The sequence below is a fragment of the Temnothorax longispinosus genome, chromosome 1 (genome assembly GCF_030848805.1).
Source record: "Temnothorax longispinosus isolate EJ_2023e chromosome 1, Tlon_JGU_v1, whole genome shotgun sequence".
Lineage (NCBI taxonomy): Eukaryota > Metazoa > Arthropoda > Insecta > Hymenoptera > Formicidae > Temnothorax > Temnothorax longispinosus.
This window is the reverse complement of record NC_092358.1, coordinates 11,404,792-11,422,160: the sequence shown is the minus strand read 5'-3', so window position 1 is coordinate 11,422,160 and position 17,369 is coordinate 11,404,792. Positions and strand designations below refer to the sequence as shown.

Genomic DNA, 17,369 nt, shown 5'->3' with positions numbered 1-17,369 from the left:
ACAAAAATGTTCTAGCACTAAAACTAAAAAGGTCGTCCAAAAAAGGGGCCGGTCCTCAGAGGATTTGAAAAAAATTAACCAATGTACTCCTCTCTGGTTTGTGAAACACATTGTGCGCGTACTTGTTGCGGCAAAGTGTTTTCTAGGCGATTTCCAGCCGACCGACCGACGAAGGAATTTATCGGCACCGGAAAATAAATACGGCATTAATCTGCTGTAATTGCGCAACGGGAGAGTATCAGCGACGCTAATTTACGGGCCTTATTACAGGGCTCGAGCCGAGTAGCTCTAGCTCCGAACGAAAGATTCGGGATTTACACTCTCTTAACGCTGATGAATGTTCTAATTGTGTACTGATAACTTGATACCGGAGCACCACTGTATCCGCTTCATTTCACCTTAATCACCCTTGCAATTAATAACGAAGGGAGAGATTGTGAATCGAGCTGAAAGAGGATGAGCTTCCGCAATTTTGTGCATATCAAGTCCCTTTATAAATCCCATCTAATAAATTTTTACTACTACTATCTAAATAAATATTTTCTTGGATCTAAATATTTTTTTTCAGTGTACTTCTAATAATATGTATAACTAAATTATTGTTAAATTATGTGATTATATATATTTAAAATTATCGCAAAAGAAGAAGAGAAAGGAAAAAACAAGAGAATTAGTAAAAAATAGAAATAAGAGAAAAAACAGATTATCAGAAAAGAAGAAATAGAAGATAGATTTTAACAATCACATTAGAAGAAACGAAAAGAAATCGTCATAAAAGAAGGAAAGAATAAATAAAAAATAAAAATACAAGAGAATTGAAGAAAAAACGGATCATAAGAAAAGAAGAAATATTCGAAATAGAAGATAGATTTTAACAATCACATTAGAAGAAACGAAAAAAAATCGTCACAAAAGAAAAAAAGGAAAAAATAAGTAAAAAATAGAAATGAGAGAATTGAAGAAGAAACGGATTATAAGAAAAGAAGAAATATTCGAAATAGAAGATAGATTTTAATAATATATAAATTAGAAAAAATGAAAGAAATAGTGAAAGAAAGATATGAAGAAAAGAGTGTTGGAATAACATTCATTTAAACACATCATTTAAACGATCGACATTATAGTCTATTTATTTATTTAAAAAAAAATTAGTATTTTTTTCTTCGCGAAAAACGTTCTTTGCAAAATGCAGGCAAACTGTTACTTTACCGGGCGTCGCTATAAGCGCGCTGTAATATCGGTAACGTCGACGTTATTTCGCAGTAGCGAAATAACGTTCCAACCTAACCTCTGCTGACTTCCGTCATTCGTCGATCCGTCCACGGTGGAACTGGTGGAAGGTGGAAGGTGGATCGATGTGTTGTTTCGAGCCGCTCGAACACAGGAAGAATAGAATTCGTTGAAGAACGAAGCACACGTGCGATAACGTCGAGATGTCCGGATACGCCGGCCAGGACAACAGTTACTGGGCCCAGTCGCCGCCGCCGCCGCAGCCGCCGCCGCAGGACCAGTTCAACTTCGAGGCGTCCGGTTTCGGCCAACCTAACCAACAATTCGAATTTCAGACGTACGAGCAGATGCCCGGCAATTACTCGTACGGATCGAAAACTTTTCTGGATCCCACGCAGAGCCCCTACAGCAACGATCTGTTCACGCAGGACGATTATGTGAAAGGTAGAGAAAGAAAAAATGGTCGAGACATCTCACCCGCGATTATCTAATCCTCGAGCTGGCAGAATGACATCACGCGTTCGTGGCACATGACAATTTAATAACAAGCTGGCAATATTTTGAACACGGAACTCGCGTGTCGTTTGAATGTGATTCGTAGAACATTTGTGAAGATTCATTATTGCACATCAGAATCAGGACAGCTTATTGTATTTTGTTGTATCAAGACAACCCGTTCGAGGATTAAAATAGTAATTAAACCTGTTTTTTTTAGCTAAACTTTTTGTACAGTTCATCTTTTTTTTTTTTTTTCCTCCAACGTGAAAAGAAAGGGAGGAAAGATAAACCGTGCAAGAAATTCAGCTAAAAAGAACAGGCCAATGGTGTAAAAAACAATTGGAAAACATGTATGGCGCTCTTTCAGGCACCAATGGCTTTGGCGATGAAGAAGATGAGCCACCTTTGCTGGAAGAGCTCGGCATCGATCCTGATCGGATAATACAAAAGACTCTGGCTGTGTTGAACCCTTTCCATAGGAAAGGACAAATTGACGACGCAAATTACCTGCTGCAAGATTCAGATTTGGCGGGACCCGTGGCGTTCTGCCTAGTCCTTGCGGCGTTTCTCCTATTAGCTGGTTCCAAAGCGCACTTCGGCTATGTATATGGATTGGCCATGATCTCCTGCATGCTCATGTACATTCTACAATCCCTGATGAGTAGCAGCGGTAACATCACTCTGTCATCCGTCGCATCCGTACTAGGCTACTGCTTGTTGCCGGTCGTTGTTCTGGCAGGTCTCGGTGTCTTCACTACGTTACGGGGTCCGATAGGCTTGATTTTGGCAGTCCTTGCCGTCGCCTGGGCATCCCTCTCTGCTTCTAGACTTTTCTCCACGATGTCGGGAGAGTCGGACCAGAAACTTCTCATAGCGTATCCGTGTATGCTTCTCTACGGCGTATTTACGTTGATAATTATATTTTAAGTAAGAAATATATCGGTTGTACATATATAAGTTTCACCCTTGATTAATGATCAAATAAACTTTTCGGATCTCAACAAAAAGCGGATTTGAGCAGGAAGCGTATTTTGTTTACACCTAGATCGGTGCCAATGATTATACGATGATAAAACAAAATTTATTTATATTTTTTGTAATTGCACTCTGAGTATTAGTAAACAATGCTGTTGATGCAGCAGTCAAAACAATACATGATTTTATATCTTTAACAATGTTCCGAATTATCTTAATAAGCATATTTTGGTAGATACGCTTATTTTATAAGTAATAAAGCACACGAATATACGTCATGTTTAGTGCTAGCATTAGATTAAGTCATTTGTTATACAATTTCTAAATAAAGTTTATGATATTAATTTGTGTTATCATTGTCCAAATATCGTCACTATGGGTCGCAAGGCTAATCTAATTAATTATTAAATGAATAGTTTATAAAGCATTTCATTATTTTCAAGAATATTATATTCATATATTGTTTCCAATAATGTTAATTTTTATCTAACGTTTATTTTTAGTTGCTCTTAAATGTATTTTTTACATAGCATGTGACATGTGAAAACTTGTAATAATAAATAATATGACTGCATAGCATTTGAATAATCTTGGCAAAACGATTAATTCAGCAGTATAAATATGCAAGTCATAAGAAAATTTTAATAACGATAAAAAATAATGATCTTTTTATATACTAGGATATTATAATTAATATATGTTGGCAACACGTATATATGAGATACATGTATATTTTTATAATGTTATAATATTATATTGCAATATATCCAATTAAAGTATCTAAATATGAAAAAAAATATGGATTGTTATTCTTGGTGTGAAGATTGCATCATCACATTTCCAATCGCTCTAGACACACACACATTAAAAACATAGATACCTAAACAATCATAATAAAAAGACGACTAGTGCAAACTACTGCAAACACCTTGATGGTGCAAAGTTGTAAACAATCACGAATCGGTTAACGTTTCAATTTTTCTTATTTTTGCTGAGTCTTAAATTTAATTTGATTAATTTCTTTTTTACTAGCTTTTCTCTCGCCTCGCCGAGAATTTATACCTTCTCAGTTTTCTTCTTTTCCTAACACATAAACGGCTAAATTGTATTTCCCTTCTTTTTTTTAAATTCCTACTAAGAAGATTTAAGATCCTGGAAGATTGTTTGATACACTATGTATCTGAACACAGCGTGCATTATCTTCTGTTTGCAGGTGTTCCATCTGATCCGGCACAAGTGCAACAACCAATTTTAGTTTGTACGGCGCACATTCATTGGGATCCCGAATTCTGCGATGTAAAACTGATACAGACGATGATGCTGAGCAATGAATTACGTTCCATTTTGGACCAAGCTGGCCAGTCGTTCAGACCCGGCCACAAGCCTGACTCTTCCAACGTTCAACTGCTGCTTTGTGGCGACTTCAATTCTTTACCTGATTCTGGTAATGCGTCTACCTCATCTCGCTTAAGCTTTTCTTTGAACTAACTGTTATACGTTATTTAATGATGCAATTGACATGTGTACGTGACTGATAAAAACGATATTAACATTAATAAATCGCTGGCGCAGGTGTGATCGAGTTTCTTACATCTGGACGCGTGGCGGCCGATCATCGTGATTTTAAGGATCTAGCATACAAGTCGTGTTTACAAAAGATCTCTGGCTGCGATAAACCCAACGAATTTACGCATTCTTTCAAGCTTGCATCCGCCTATAGCGAGGATATCATGCCCTATACCAATTACACGTAAGTCTATACTATTTTTCCGTACACGGTAAATGTGTACGGATATTTAACGCATTTGTTTTACTTTCAGATTCGAATTTAAGGGAATAATAGATTACATTTTCTATTCGAAACAAAGTATGGTGCCGCTGGGCCTCCTGGGTCCATTGAGCCCAGAATGGTTTAAAGAAGCTAAAGTGGTAGGATGTCCTCATCCCCATGTTCCATCGGGTGAGTTTCGTCTTGTATTTCGTATCGTTCTCCATTCCGCTAATGAGGATGACGCCAACGTTTCGTTTCTTGTTGCAGATCACTTTCCTCTGTTAGTGGAATTAGAGATGACACCGACAGTAGGAACAAGCAACGGTTTGATCTCACGCAGGTAGCAGCCGCTGCGATCTAGGCCCAAGTAACCGTAAGAAGACGAGAAATCAGTAACGAAGATAAAAAGGGGGGGAAAATGGATTTGCATCACTTCTTCTCTACTTCTGGCTCTAGCAATATCACTCGCATTACTCTTACTACAATAGCGAATGCGAATGTTACACACGTACACACACAAATACTCCATACATTGCCGCACATTCAACCAACAGCGATCGCTCGCTGTCAACGAGGTACCGACGAACATACAATTCTAACGATCAGGTGAAGGGAGCCGTGTTGTAATGCGTTTAGCTAGCCCATGTATAGTGTATTGCATTTTTAAGAGCTATCTTACTCCCACACGCCTAAAGATTATTGTAACCTCTCTATTTACCATCGTAATATGTGTAGATACCTATTTTCCTACAAAAAAAAAGTAAAGAAAATGAAAACGACGATATTCCGATCAAGAAGCCTCTGTGATATCGACATTTAACACAATTGGAACAAATTCACACATTTATTAGTAAATGAAACTAGTAGTGATGTACTAGAGAGAGAGAGAGAGAAAGCGAGAGAGAGACATACCTTAAAGAAAATCTCCCTTCGCCCCTTTCTAAATGTCATTACAACATTCTCCAAGCCAACCTTTTGATAAGAATGCTGCCATCCACACAATGAGAAAAAAAAAGAAAAAAAATTGTATTTTTAAACAAAACGAGAACAAAAAAGATAATGAAAACATACATGCTATACTGGGCTGTGCGAAGTGATTGGAGTGATCGACTTAAAACAATTTCAATGCAAGTACAAATCTGTTCTTATTGGCCACGTATATATTGATATAATATGGTAATGTTATATAAGGAGAACAAGAAAACATATATAGATGATATTGTAGCGGGTGTATTTGTAAGTATGATATAATGTAATGATGTTCATCATACTCGTTTGTCATAACGTCAAGTGAGATATCAGTTCTACATTCACACATTTTAGGTATCCGTTTGGGTCTGATTATTAATGTATATGTGCTCTATATTACAAATCTACTACTTGTTAATTCAGTTGCCTCCGGAGGAACACGAGGGAATATTATTTTTTTTTCATACATTCGCGCGCGAACGTCTTCGCGTTCTTTCCGCCACTGCATTTCTATTCGCATGACATCTTGCTTATCCTTAGGCGCAGCTACCAAAAAGAAAAAATTGGTAGACTCTAATTATTTTAGTTACCGTTAGAAAATTTATTAGCAGTTTTTAACAATATTGTAAAATAGTCAATATTTTGACTGCATGATCGCAGTGCAAACGTACTTGCACGTTAAATGTCTCTTTCCGGATTGATCGAAACTTCATTTGCAATTTTTATTCTTTATCGATTTATTTAATGCAAATGATTAAAACGTGCAATCAATATTTACAACACTTTACAGATATACACTGATTCACTAAAGAGTTTTATCGAAATAAGGAGAACTTTTTTTATATTGCTGTATGTAATCTATTCTTTAATTTTATTTCTCACAGCAATAATATATTATCCATATATTAAGAATTATGTAGATATAATTTTTTTATGTATGTGTTGTAAATATGACAATGGGATTTTGCAATTAATATATAGCTTCATTTTTGCTTTAAAGAACACATAATGGAAATTTGTATTAAATAATTTAATATGATACATATATTTGTATTCTGTAACCGCGTTACAGAAATGAATATTGTGCTTTGTATACCATTTCACAATTCTTTCTTTTTCAAAATTATTTACCAAGATGCAAAAATACTTAAATTTTTCGTCTGTCAATTGTATATGCGCAGATCTCGTAAAAATATTTTTTAAGTTTTTATAATGTGCGATAAACAATGTAATTATAGTCGCGTTAATTCATAAAGCAGGATAACATCAACGTGAACGGTACCGAATACGTTCGGAAAGATACGTAAGTTCATGCACAAATTACTATTTGTAAATGAGTATCTTATGAATATTGTAGTATAGTAAATTGATCTCGTTATATACGCGGCACAATCGATGACTAAAACATAAAAAATTTTCCATTTAAAAGAGCGAAGGGGTTTTAGTTTATACATTAATTCGAGATTCCAACAACTGAATTATACAAGTAAAAGATTAGTTTATCAAAGACATGTGTGTAGTAAATGTTGTATAAAGTAGGTAATTACGCTATAGTTTTAATTATCTCGAGAAAAGAGGCGGCATATCTCTTTGGTATTTGTATATTTCTTTGTATTATGCATGCTTTCACATGGCAAGCGAATGATGTGACGTATTAAAATCAATTGCCGGCTGCTCTGGGCCTAATTTAAAACCGTCGGAACAAAGTTGAACGAGGGGATGAGAGATGGCGGATTTTTCTCCGATATAATAATATAACGATGAAAATATCTGGATAATCTTCTAATTTCTGCTATCTTAAAAAAAAGGAGGAAAATAACAAGTACGATAATGATCATTTTTAACTCGCTCCTCTTTTAATATTATGATGTATCACGTAGCAAAAGAAAATTAGTACAATTCGTAATGTCTCTTAACTAGTGTATCAAGTGTGGAAATGTATTTTGCAGCATGAAAGTACCTATGTTTCTTTCGCGGTAAATGGTATCTTTCGTGGCGGATTTGGCGATCATTAACGCGTGAAAATTCTTCGGATTAGAAGCGATTTCTTTGCAAAAAAATTTATTCCTCCAATAAATTACAGGACACAACGCGAGAAGCGGCTGTGAAAACCAACAATTTTACCAGCAGTATTCGAGATCGCATGGGTATTTTCATCGCTTCGTCCGTAAAAGATCACTCTCTGTAATTATCTCCTAATCTACTCTAGCGAAGAAAAAAGAAAACGGAAAAAACATGGGTGTATACGTTGTATTGATCGCTATTCAATTCTTTTTAAATACGTGGATACACGGATTGCGTTTTTAGGGTAAATGTAATGATTAATTGTAATATGTGCGAATAGGAAAGCAAGCGTTGGGACTTTGTCCGATTGGTCGCCGACGAGTAAATAAAATCGTTTACGTAAAATGATAAAAAAAAATAAGAAGAGGAAGATGACGAAGAACGGGGATAAACGTGCAAAGTACGGCACACATACAGCGGCATTTTGCTTTGTGAACGGAGGAGGAAGAGCGAAGCAAGTCGGGTAACACAAACACACATGTGCTCTCATGCATTTTTGGATGTCGCGCGAAGCCGCCTATACGCCATAGTATTTCAGATATATTAGCTTTGAAGTAACGGAAGCTCTCGACAAGATTAATGATTCAGATAATATATACTTTAACTTATAGGTAACACGAGCACTCATGTCGCATTCGTCGAACGCGATGATTTTGCAGAACGACGATCTTAGCCGATTCCCTTGAGATTAACATTTAATAACATGGTAGAAAGACAAATCGAAAAGAACTGACAAATCGATCTCTTTTATGAAAAAAAATATATATACCTCGCGAGAAGTATATTTCGTGCAGCTGACTTGCACTTGAACAAGAGAATGTCTACTTTTTTAAATATGAGGATTGTCCAGAAAGTAACACACATTTGATTATTTAAGTTACAAATTATATTTAAATACAAAATCAATATATACAAGTAATACAAGTGATACAACTCTCCTTAATCTACTTCTCCACGTAGTCACTCAGACATTGAAGCACTTGTATCGACTAGTTTCAAGATGCCTTCATCGTAAAAGTCTATCACCAATCTATTTAATCAGTTGGCCATCATCTACGATACGTTTCCCACTCAAAAACCTTTTCAGGTGAGTGAACAGGTGGTAGTCATTCGATACAACAAGTCAAGTGCCTCAGTGTCTTAGGTATCTGCGCTCAAGGTCAGTTGTATCATTTGTACATATTGATTTTATATTTAAATAAAATTTGTGACTTAAATAATCAAACATTGGACGACCCTCGTATGTGCAGTAATCTAATTCTCATGTTGTAATGATGTTTACCAGGGATATTTGATTATATTTGTCAGCTTTATAATAAATGTAAATTCTTGTCTTACAGGTACAATATTATCGCGCTACTCCGTCGCTTCTGAAATCATCGCCTTCTCAGAACGTTAATTGTTCAATGAGAATAATTTTATCACGCACGACCGACACGCGAAAATCATTGCGAAAAGGTGCAACGTTTAACGATGAATTTGTAACACGAGAAAAATTTTACGCTATAACATTATAATTAGGATAACGTGTTCTCTCGTTTCTTCTACAAGGCAATATATAGCGACATTTTAAGGAAATTATGCATATGTACTGTAACGAAAGTTTGATGAATCCTGATTGATTTTAGTTTCCTTCTCTCCTCCCACCCCGCCCCTTCTCGAGCGGTAGATTGTACATATGTTTTTTTATCGACGTCGTTTGCAAGGAAACTTCATGCGCGTAATATACTAACGATTCCGCTAATAAAGCTCTAGATATCGTATTGGAATAATGCGTGACGCGTATTATATAAAGTAGATATAATAGATCTATATATCTCTCTGAATAAGTTTATTGTAATCGCAATTACATTACAAAGTATCACGGCACACTCGATTTAATTTAATACTTTCAAATAATCAAATAATTGGAGAATTATCGTAATGATATTTTTTAATTGGGTATGCTATCTATATAAATGAAATAGAATTTATTGTTATCTTAAATCGTAAAATTTACCCAGATTTTGCAACAGTAGATTGACACAATATTTTGTTCTGGCAATTTCAATATCGTTGAAATTAAGTAATTCTGTTCGAAAACAACGTATTCATTTTGTTTCTATAATATAAATGTTGATAGATGACGTCATTAGCGAGGAATAAGATATTTATCTAAGCTTGACAATAAACGGATAATTCTAACGGACTATCCTTCTCATTTTACGGATTTTAATAAAAAAAAAAAAAAAATGCTTTGTGTGTGTGTAGTGCTCTTACAGTGTCGGTGATAGGCTATTGGCCTACGTCTCATTTTATCATTTTATTAAAAGGATTACTTCAAACATATTTATCATAAGGAACTCTTATATTGGTCTACTTACTCTCTATTTTTATTTGCAACAAGTATATGGAATTGTAATTTGTGCAGTCGTATGATCTCACAAAAGACAGTAATTTTATTCTTACCAATACTCTAAGTATCAAAAGTTTCCATTCCATTCTGCAAACAGAAAAATGTACAATCTCGGAAATGATACATTTTAAGACACTGTATTTTCGGAAATTGCATTTGCGATGATAGCATTTGCAATAAAGTCCGTAAGCTTCATAGTATTATATTACACGGCTCTAAACAAACTCTGAGAATCCGAATTCAAATGAAACGTCGATTTGAACTAGTATTATTGCCGATATGGATATTAAGCGAACAAGCGATTAATAAGGATTCATCAAACTCTGTAGCGTAACGTAATAGTAACGTAATCTTTATCTATACGTTGTCAAGAAGAAGCCGCTAAATTGCTTTAACTCAAGTTAGTGAGGGTAAACACCATTTAAGCTTCTAAAAAATGATGCATTAAACATGTTTCTCTGAATACATTAATTTTCAATGTTCTGAGCTCCTACAGCAGCGCGTTCAAATCTTAGTACTCTTTTCTCTTTTTAGATATTACTTAATATTAAGTAGGTATTTTTACTTGAATCGATGGATATATAGCGACTTTTTAAAGTCTTGTACAATGTGAACGCTGTGTTCTCTTGCTTTTCGAGTATTTAGCTATATACTTTTCGATATAATTTCGATTGATATAAGTAGGATTTAATGCCCGCGATTCTCTTTCATAAATACATGGGCACATTACATATATAACGACTTAAGAATATCTATATATATAAATATATAAACATAAAAGAAGGGACGCTGTACGCGCAATTTGACATAGAATAATACGTAATCGTCGATCTCGTAAATTCACTATAGTTTTTGCAAACATTTGTCAAAATCAGTACCGTAAGTAAATTCTTTTACTTATAGTATTTTTATTTGTAATTTCCGGCTATTAAAAAATTTATAATTATGATTACAAATAATTTTATTAATATTGTTATTATATAATATTGCATTATTATGTATACTATTAGTATCGATATAGTGATAATTAAAAAAATATAATATATAATATATACGTATGTGTGTATACATATATATTATATGATACATATATATACATATATATACATATATGTATATATAATAATATGATTATAATATAATATTACAATATAATTTTATATGATTTTAATGAATAAATAATGTTTATAATGTTATGAATATCGCTACTTGGTAAACACGCCTTATTTGTAACAATAAATATTAAAGCATCCGATAAAAAATTATAACATTTAATTAATATCCGGAAATTTTGAGTAACATATATACTCTACTCTGATGAAACACGATGTACGGTTCTACTCCAAATTTTATATTTTTTACTTAAAAAAGCGCATTGAATCAGAAAGTTATTCTATACAGCATTGCGATATAGCGTCAAAATTTTGACTTCCATAGTTAAGAATACTAAGTTGTACTAGAATATGAAAAAAAAAGGATAAGACGAGCACAGCACATTTCAGCCTGTACTTTTATAAAAAGAGCGATCAAAAAAGTTCGTAGACATTGGAACACAATTGTTGCGTCCATCATCTAAAATCAATTACATCTCCGCGTTTGAAAATTTGTAATTTCAATCGGGTTTCGTGTGAGCTCTCTCTCCCTCGCTTCCGAGAATCTATCATTTGTATCAAAAATTTCTCACCTGTCGGAAGACTTATTACTTGATTCACGTACAAAATAAAGCTTTAGACGGCAAAGAAAATTGTTATTATGTATATAAAAATAATCTTACTTACGTTTGGAATTCAACTTCACGTCGCATTATTTTATAAGTTACATTGTAAATAATATGTAATATGTAATATGTTTAATTTATATGTAGTATTAATGTACGATTATAATCGTATGATAAAATGTGTTAATTTGTTTTGCCGATGCACATTTCCAGAATAATGTATGAGAAAGTGCTTTTATCTTAATTACTTAATACAGTTCTGATTACATTGTCACATTAATATCAACTGTATGCACACTATGCGATTTTTTTTTATATAAAATGATAATTTTAATTTATTTAATGATAATAATTATAATAATTCGATTAATGATTTATTATCTAACACGGGAAATATAGAGTGAGATCAAGTAATAATATTCTTTATCACGGACATCCATGTAAAATGACTCAATGTGAAGCGTATGAATAAAAGTACAAATGCAGCAGGAGAGAGCTACACGATCCTGATCGAATACCGGATGAATACATAAGCGTTGTAAAGGCATATAACGAAGGAGAGAGAATGTGGTCTCCAATAGAGAATATATAACATTATTACACTGTGTCATGTTTGAATGCTCTGTCTGCTCTTGATTATCCTTTTTAGTTTTACTTGCGTAACCCTTTCGTGGTACGATGTATGATTTCTCTTCTATCATAAAGATGCAATGATTGTATATGGGCTGCGTTTGAGTCATGATCGAATGTAACGATTTATTATAAGTATAAAATAAATGGATGACATGCAAGAAATAAAAACAAAACAAATGTTTGAAATTTTATTACCGCACCCTCGCGAAGGAAACGAGCTACGCAATATTAATTTATTTAGCTATTCCAGTAGCATATATGTAGATTTATATTTATGTACACGTACGTGTTTCTCATATATTTTTCTATAATTACTAAATTATATTTGAATAAATAAACAATAAAATTATAACAATCACGTCACATGCTGTTAAAAAATATTTACGTAAAATCGATGGTAAAACATAAACATTGTAAAGTCTGGTTTGTTAACAGAAATCTAATTTATTATTATATTTACATATACTGGTTTCTATATATACTTAAATATCACTTCTTTTTTATTATCAATCGTGACCAACTCCACTTTAACCGGACACTGAAGCCAATAACTCAGGAGTTCCTCGGTATAGCCAGTTAAGAAATATATCTTGTAAGGCATTATAGCACGAGTAATGATTCCAGCTATCCTAATAATGTTGTGTTGCCGCTTAATGATGACTTCACTCGCGAATAAGTTGTGCCACGTCCCCGTCATGAACTGTCGAATGAACATATCTTCTATGGCTGTCTCAGATGGTCTGTTGCCATCCTTTATATTTGCTAAAAGGATCAATGTACTTGCTAAAATTGTGAGAGACCAAAATACATATTTCTCATTTGAAAAAAGAACAACATACAGGTGTTCCAAGAATTCCAGGATTTTCTGTGAGCGAGATAATGAGGCGGATTTGCCATTTCATAAGTCAGTGGCCTGTCCTTGTTGATTGTGACTTTGTAGCGTCCGGATTGCGTTTTGCTGACTACTGTGCTCGTGTGGAAATGCCTTTGCCTAAGTGTCTGTTGCACGGCCGGTAATATCTGAGGAATAACAACAGTAACATTGTCATTACTATATATATCTGCCTAATAATTTTGTTTTTAACAAGAAACTTGATATCTATGCTGATGAAAGGTTTAAAGAGAGGTTATAACAAAAAGATTCGTCAGTTAATTGATTAAGCTACAACTTGCGGAGGCAAATTTTTATACATTTCTCATGTGTCCTAATAAAACCATCTTGCTATGCAATTCTTGAGTGTAACTTTCGATATTAATCTGCTACAAAACAATCGGCTCTATTTGCTCCGATGTTACAACAACACAACTGAACAGAAGTTGACGTTACAACCAGCATTGCCAACATCGCCACCTGAAGCCCTGAAGCGGTCACAGTGATAAGTGAAGTTGCCTCAGGCTTGTGTATATTCGAATTTCAAATGCATGTATTGTTTTTAAATTCTAAAAAACGTCATAACATCATAGCAGCTGCTTTTGATAGCTTTACGTTCGACATCGTTGACACAAATAAAATATATCGTACAATTAATGAAAAATTGTAATTCTAGATTTAAATTAAATTTTATTTAAAATGCATAACTCTACGATTTTAAAGTTTCTTAACATTTTAATTCAAGAGATTCCAATTTTACTTATTAATTTCTCTCTTTAGCTTGCGTTTCGTTTGCATTGAGGATAACTATGATCCGGAAGGAAGCTGGATAAATTTAACTGTTGCTACAACTCGTCTGTCATAGTTTTCACAAATAATTATAATCGATATTTACGATTTGGAAGAAGTTTGCCTTCGACAGAATATTAAGTGCTTATTATTAAGAATATAAATTGTTGCGAAATGTCCTTCGATAGAAAAATTACTGCACGATCATTATCATATTTCTACCTTCAATTTATGAAATAAACAAAATCTTTTACTTCGACCGAACTGGCAGTCTTTATTTAAAAAGCACCTTTTATTTAAAAGTCAAAACTTATTTAAATATCAAAACAACCTGTCGTAAAAATTAGATATTTATGAAGTAAAATGATAAAGTAATCGTTACTTGTACTGAATAGTACTAAATAGATATATACTTACCAAGTGATATGAATATAAAGTCAGAAATTTCTAAAAGAGTGCATTATATTGCAACGAGGACGTAAAAGCATACATGAAAATGAAAGAAGGATATTATATTTATATAACATGTTTTGTAAACGTTAAAATTTGAACAGTATTCTCTTCATTAGCAAGATTTAAATTTTTTATTTTTCACTCTTTTTCTCACTGTAAATTGATTTTGTTCATTTGTCAAGTAGGGGGAGAATAAAAAAATATGTTGTAAAATATATTATTATCATAATTTTTATTTTTCAGTTTTCACGAGATTGGAACAAAAGATCTGCCGGCCATGTGTTCGATTACATTCTCAATTATACAAAGCAAAAAGATTCATACTATATCGGTCATTCAATGGGGAATGCTGCGCTACTCATTCCTCTGTCATCAAAACCAGAATACAATATAAAAATAAAAATGGCTATTTGTCTGGCTCCAACTTCTTTTTGGATGAAAGTATCACCTGCAGTTAACGAATTTGCTAACATTCTTCCAACATTCAAAGTAACTGATATCATGCATTTTGTAGTGTTAAACCGGGATCGGCAAAAAATTTCCATTTTTTAATTTTTTTATTATTCACGAAATTAGAAATAAGAACAAATTAAATTTTTATAATTATAGTAAATTAGTAATTAGTCACAAAAAATTACTAATTACGTAAAAATTAATATTTAGGCAAAAGTGAATTACTCATTACTTAAAAAATTAATAATTTGAATCGTTAAAGAAAAATTTCCAGTTACGTGAAAATTAGTATTTTCAATAACAAAAATAAATTAATTTCTTTTGTAAATTGATAATTAGTAAAAATAAATATTTTAATATTAAAATAATAATTAATAGTTTGTCAAAAATAAATTACTACTTATTTGAAAATTAATAATTAGTGGAAAATACTTATTAATTTTTTTAATAATAAGTAATTAGTCTCATGTGAATTACTTATTTCAAAAATTATTAATTGCAGGTTTAATATAAATAAGCATATAACTTGCTGATTTTTTACCAATTCTACCTTTATCAACATTTCAAATTATATAGAGAGATTAGGCTTTCTCTCTATTTATCGACTAGATTCATTTTATAAACTTATTTTAGCCAGCATCAAACTTTTGTAATAGTTCTAACACACGGTCGTATAAAAGAGTTTTCGCGTTGATTGCCCACATGAAATCGAAGCAATTGAAAAGTTTAAGTGGAACTTCCTCAGTTAGAAGAACATTTGGTAAGCGTTTGCCAAGTTCCAATACATTCTGAAAATTAAAAACATGATGAAAGAAATCGTATTAATTAATGACGTAATGATTTAAATGTATGAAGAGTAGAAAATAGATCCGATTGTTACAAATCAGCTGTTTTCCCTTTTACACTTTGCAATTATATTCAATCGGATTCTTTCATATTGTTAAAATATTATATATGATCATTATTTCATTATGTTTGTGTAAATATTTCTTTCTCTTGCTTTTATTTCAGAGTAAAAATTAGACAATGAAAAACTTAACGGAGAACTATTACCTCTTCTAAGACAATCACATCGTTTGCTGAGTAAAATAAAATTATTGGAGCAGTAATCTTTTTCAGATCATAACCTGGGGGGTGTTTCCTGTTTGTATCGTTTATAGTTTTCAGCTATTCCATAATCATAGTTTCAAAAGTCCTCTGCAACAATTGATATTAATCATACATTTATAAATATCCAAAACTTGAAAGTATATTTGGAAAAAAATAATTACATGTACATACAATTATAAATTAATCTATAAAAAATTATAAAAATTAATTTAGATCTTTCAACGATATCTTATTTTAAATAGCAAGAAATGTTTTATTGCAACATTACATCAACCGGAATATTGCTTTATAAAAGGAAATATTGTTTTATGAATGGGGGAATACTCACTTATACGAATTTTGGTAAAAATGCTCTAATGTTTGTACAGAACTACCGGCTAGGAAATAGGAGAATATATCTGGCAGGGTTGTCTATAACAAAAATAATTTTATAGATGAAAAGCCATAAAGCAATGAGTAATTAGAAGAATAGGATAGGGGGTGGTTAAAGCCGTAAATTTATTTAATTATAAATAATTGAAAATTTTATGTAGTATAATAAAAAGTATTCACGCACATTATGGACATAGTATTAAGTTCGTGTGTTATATATGTTAAAACTTACAATGTTAAGTTGTGCTGGATCAGGACCAGTTATAATGAATAATATAGTGACACAAATAAATTGAGTCAACGTATTGTCATTACATAACATTCTTCCTACCGTAACAGTCGCTAAAGATTGTGGGAAAACATCGTATGTTTCACGCTCTCGTAGAACTTCCTGAAACATGTAAAACAAAGAATTCAAGTATTAGCTCATACTAGATAACAAATATTTGTAGCGCATTAAATAATAAAAATTATGCTTATTTAATCTTGTATTTTAAACACTACTACTTGTAGTAAAAAAATCACAGATTTCGACAGTTACTTTGAACGTTGGAAGAATGTTAGCAAATTCGTTAACTGCAGGTGATACTTTTATCCAAAAAGAAGTTGGAGCCAGACAAATTGCCATTTTTATTTTTATATTGTATTCCGGTTTTGATGACAGAAGAATGAGTAGCGCAGCATTCCCCATTGAATGACCGATATAGTATAAATCTTTTTGCTTTGTATAATTGAGAATGTAATCGAACACATGGCCGGCAGATCTTTTGTTCCAATCTCGTGAAAGCTAAAAAATAAAAATTATGATAATAATATATTTCACAACATATTGTCTCAAAATAATATATTTCAAACATATTTTTTCGTTCTCCCCCTACTTGACAAATGCACGAAATCAATTTACAGTGAGAAAAAGAGTGAAAAATAACAGATTTAAATCTTGTTAATGAAGAGAATACTGTGCAAATTTTAACGTTTACAAAACATGTTATATAAATATAATATCCTTCTTTCATTTTCATGTATGCTTTACGTCCTCGTTGCAATATAATGCACTCTTTTAGAAATT

The 17,369-nt window shown here is 32.5% G+C and overlaps 3 protein-coding genes and 1 pseudogene across 3 annotated transcripts in view; 2 read left to right on the top strand and 2 right to left on the bottom strand.

Moving 5' to 3' along the window:
• Window positions 1–12,429, top strand: part of Twin (CCR4-NOT transcription complex subunit 6-like twin) — a 52,436-nt gene extending 40,007 nt beyond the window's left edge. The window contains exons 5-8 of the mRNA XM_071769516.1: window positions 3,917–4,147; window positions 4,276–4,453; window positions 4,524–4,663; window positions 4,742–12,429. Of these exons, the coding sequence (XP_071625617.1) occupies window positions 3,917–4,147; window positions 4,276–4,453; window positions 4,524–4,663; window positions 4,742–4,818 (626 nt within the window). The 3' untranslated portion in view covers window positions 4,819–12,429. The remainder of the gene's footprint in view (window positions 1–3,916; window positions 4,148–4,275; window positions 4,454–4,523; window positions 4,664–4,741) is intronic.
• Yip1d1 (Yip1 domain-containing 1) lies at window positions 1,293–3,047 on the top strand. The gene is made up of 2 exons (XM_071769532.1): window positions 1,293–1,674; window positions 2,096–3,047. Exons 1-2 carry the CDS (start codon window positions 1,434–1,436, stop codon window positions 2,653–2,655), a joined length of 801 nt encoding a protein of 266 aa, XP_071625633.1. The 5' UTR covers window positions 1,293–1,433; the 3' UTR covers window positions 2,656–3,047.
• A 247-nt stretch (window positions 12,430–12,676) lies between the features above and the next one.
• Window positions 12,677–13,598, bottom strand: Mrps24 (mitochondrial ribosomal protein S24). Its single transcript, XM_071769544.1, has 3 exons — window positions 13,444–13,598; window positions 13,092–13,272; window positions 12,677–13,014 (listed from the first exon to the last, which is right to left on the bottom strand). The coding sequence occupies exons 1-3, from the start codon at window positions 13,468–13,470 to the stop codon at window positions 12,725–12,727; spliced, it is 498 nt and encodes a 165-aa protein (XP_071625645.1). The 5' UTR covers window positions 13,471–13,598; the 3' UTR covers window positions 12,677–12,724.
• Window positions 13,599–15,200: 1,602 nt separating this feature from the next.
• The window catches only part of LOC139823365 (lipase 3-like), a 167,654-nt pseudogene continuing 165,485 nt past the window's right edge, over window positions 15,201–17,369 (bottom strand).

Bases quoted from the DNA above. Each gene is read 5' to 3' on its own strand.
- Yip1d1 (XM_071769532.1), top strand. From the start codon at position 1,434: ATGTCCGGATACGCCGGCCAGGACAACAGTTACTGGGCCCAGTCGCCG. The intron at 1,675-2,095 runs GTAGAGAAAGAA...GCGCTCTTTCAG, and splicing joins GCAGGACGATTATGTGAAAG to GCACCAATGGCTTTGGCGAT.
- Mrps24 (XM_071769544.1), bottom strand. From the start codon at position 13,470: ATGGTTTTATTAGGACACATGAGAAAT. The intron at 13,273-13,443 runs GTATAAAAATTT...GTTATTCCTCAG, and splicing joins TATTAGGACACATGAGAAAT to ATATTACCGGCCGTGCAACA. The intron at 13,015-13,091 runs GTATGTTGTTCT...TGATCCTTTTAG, and splicing joins CTGGAATTCTTGGAACACCT to CAAATATAAAGGATGGCAAC.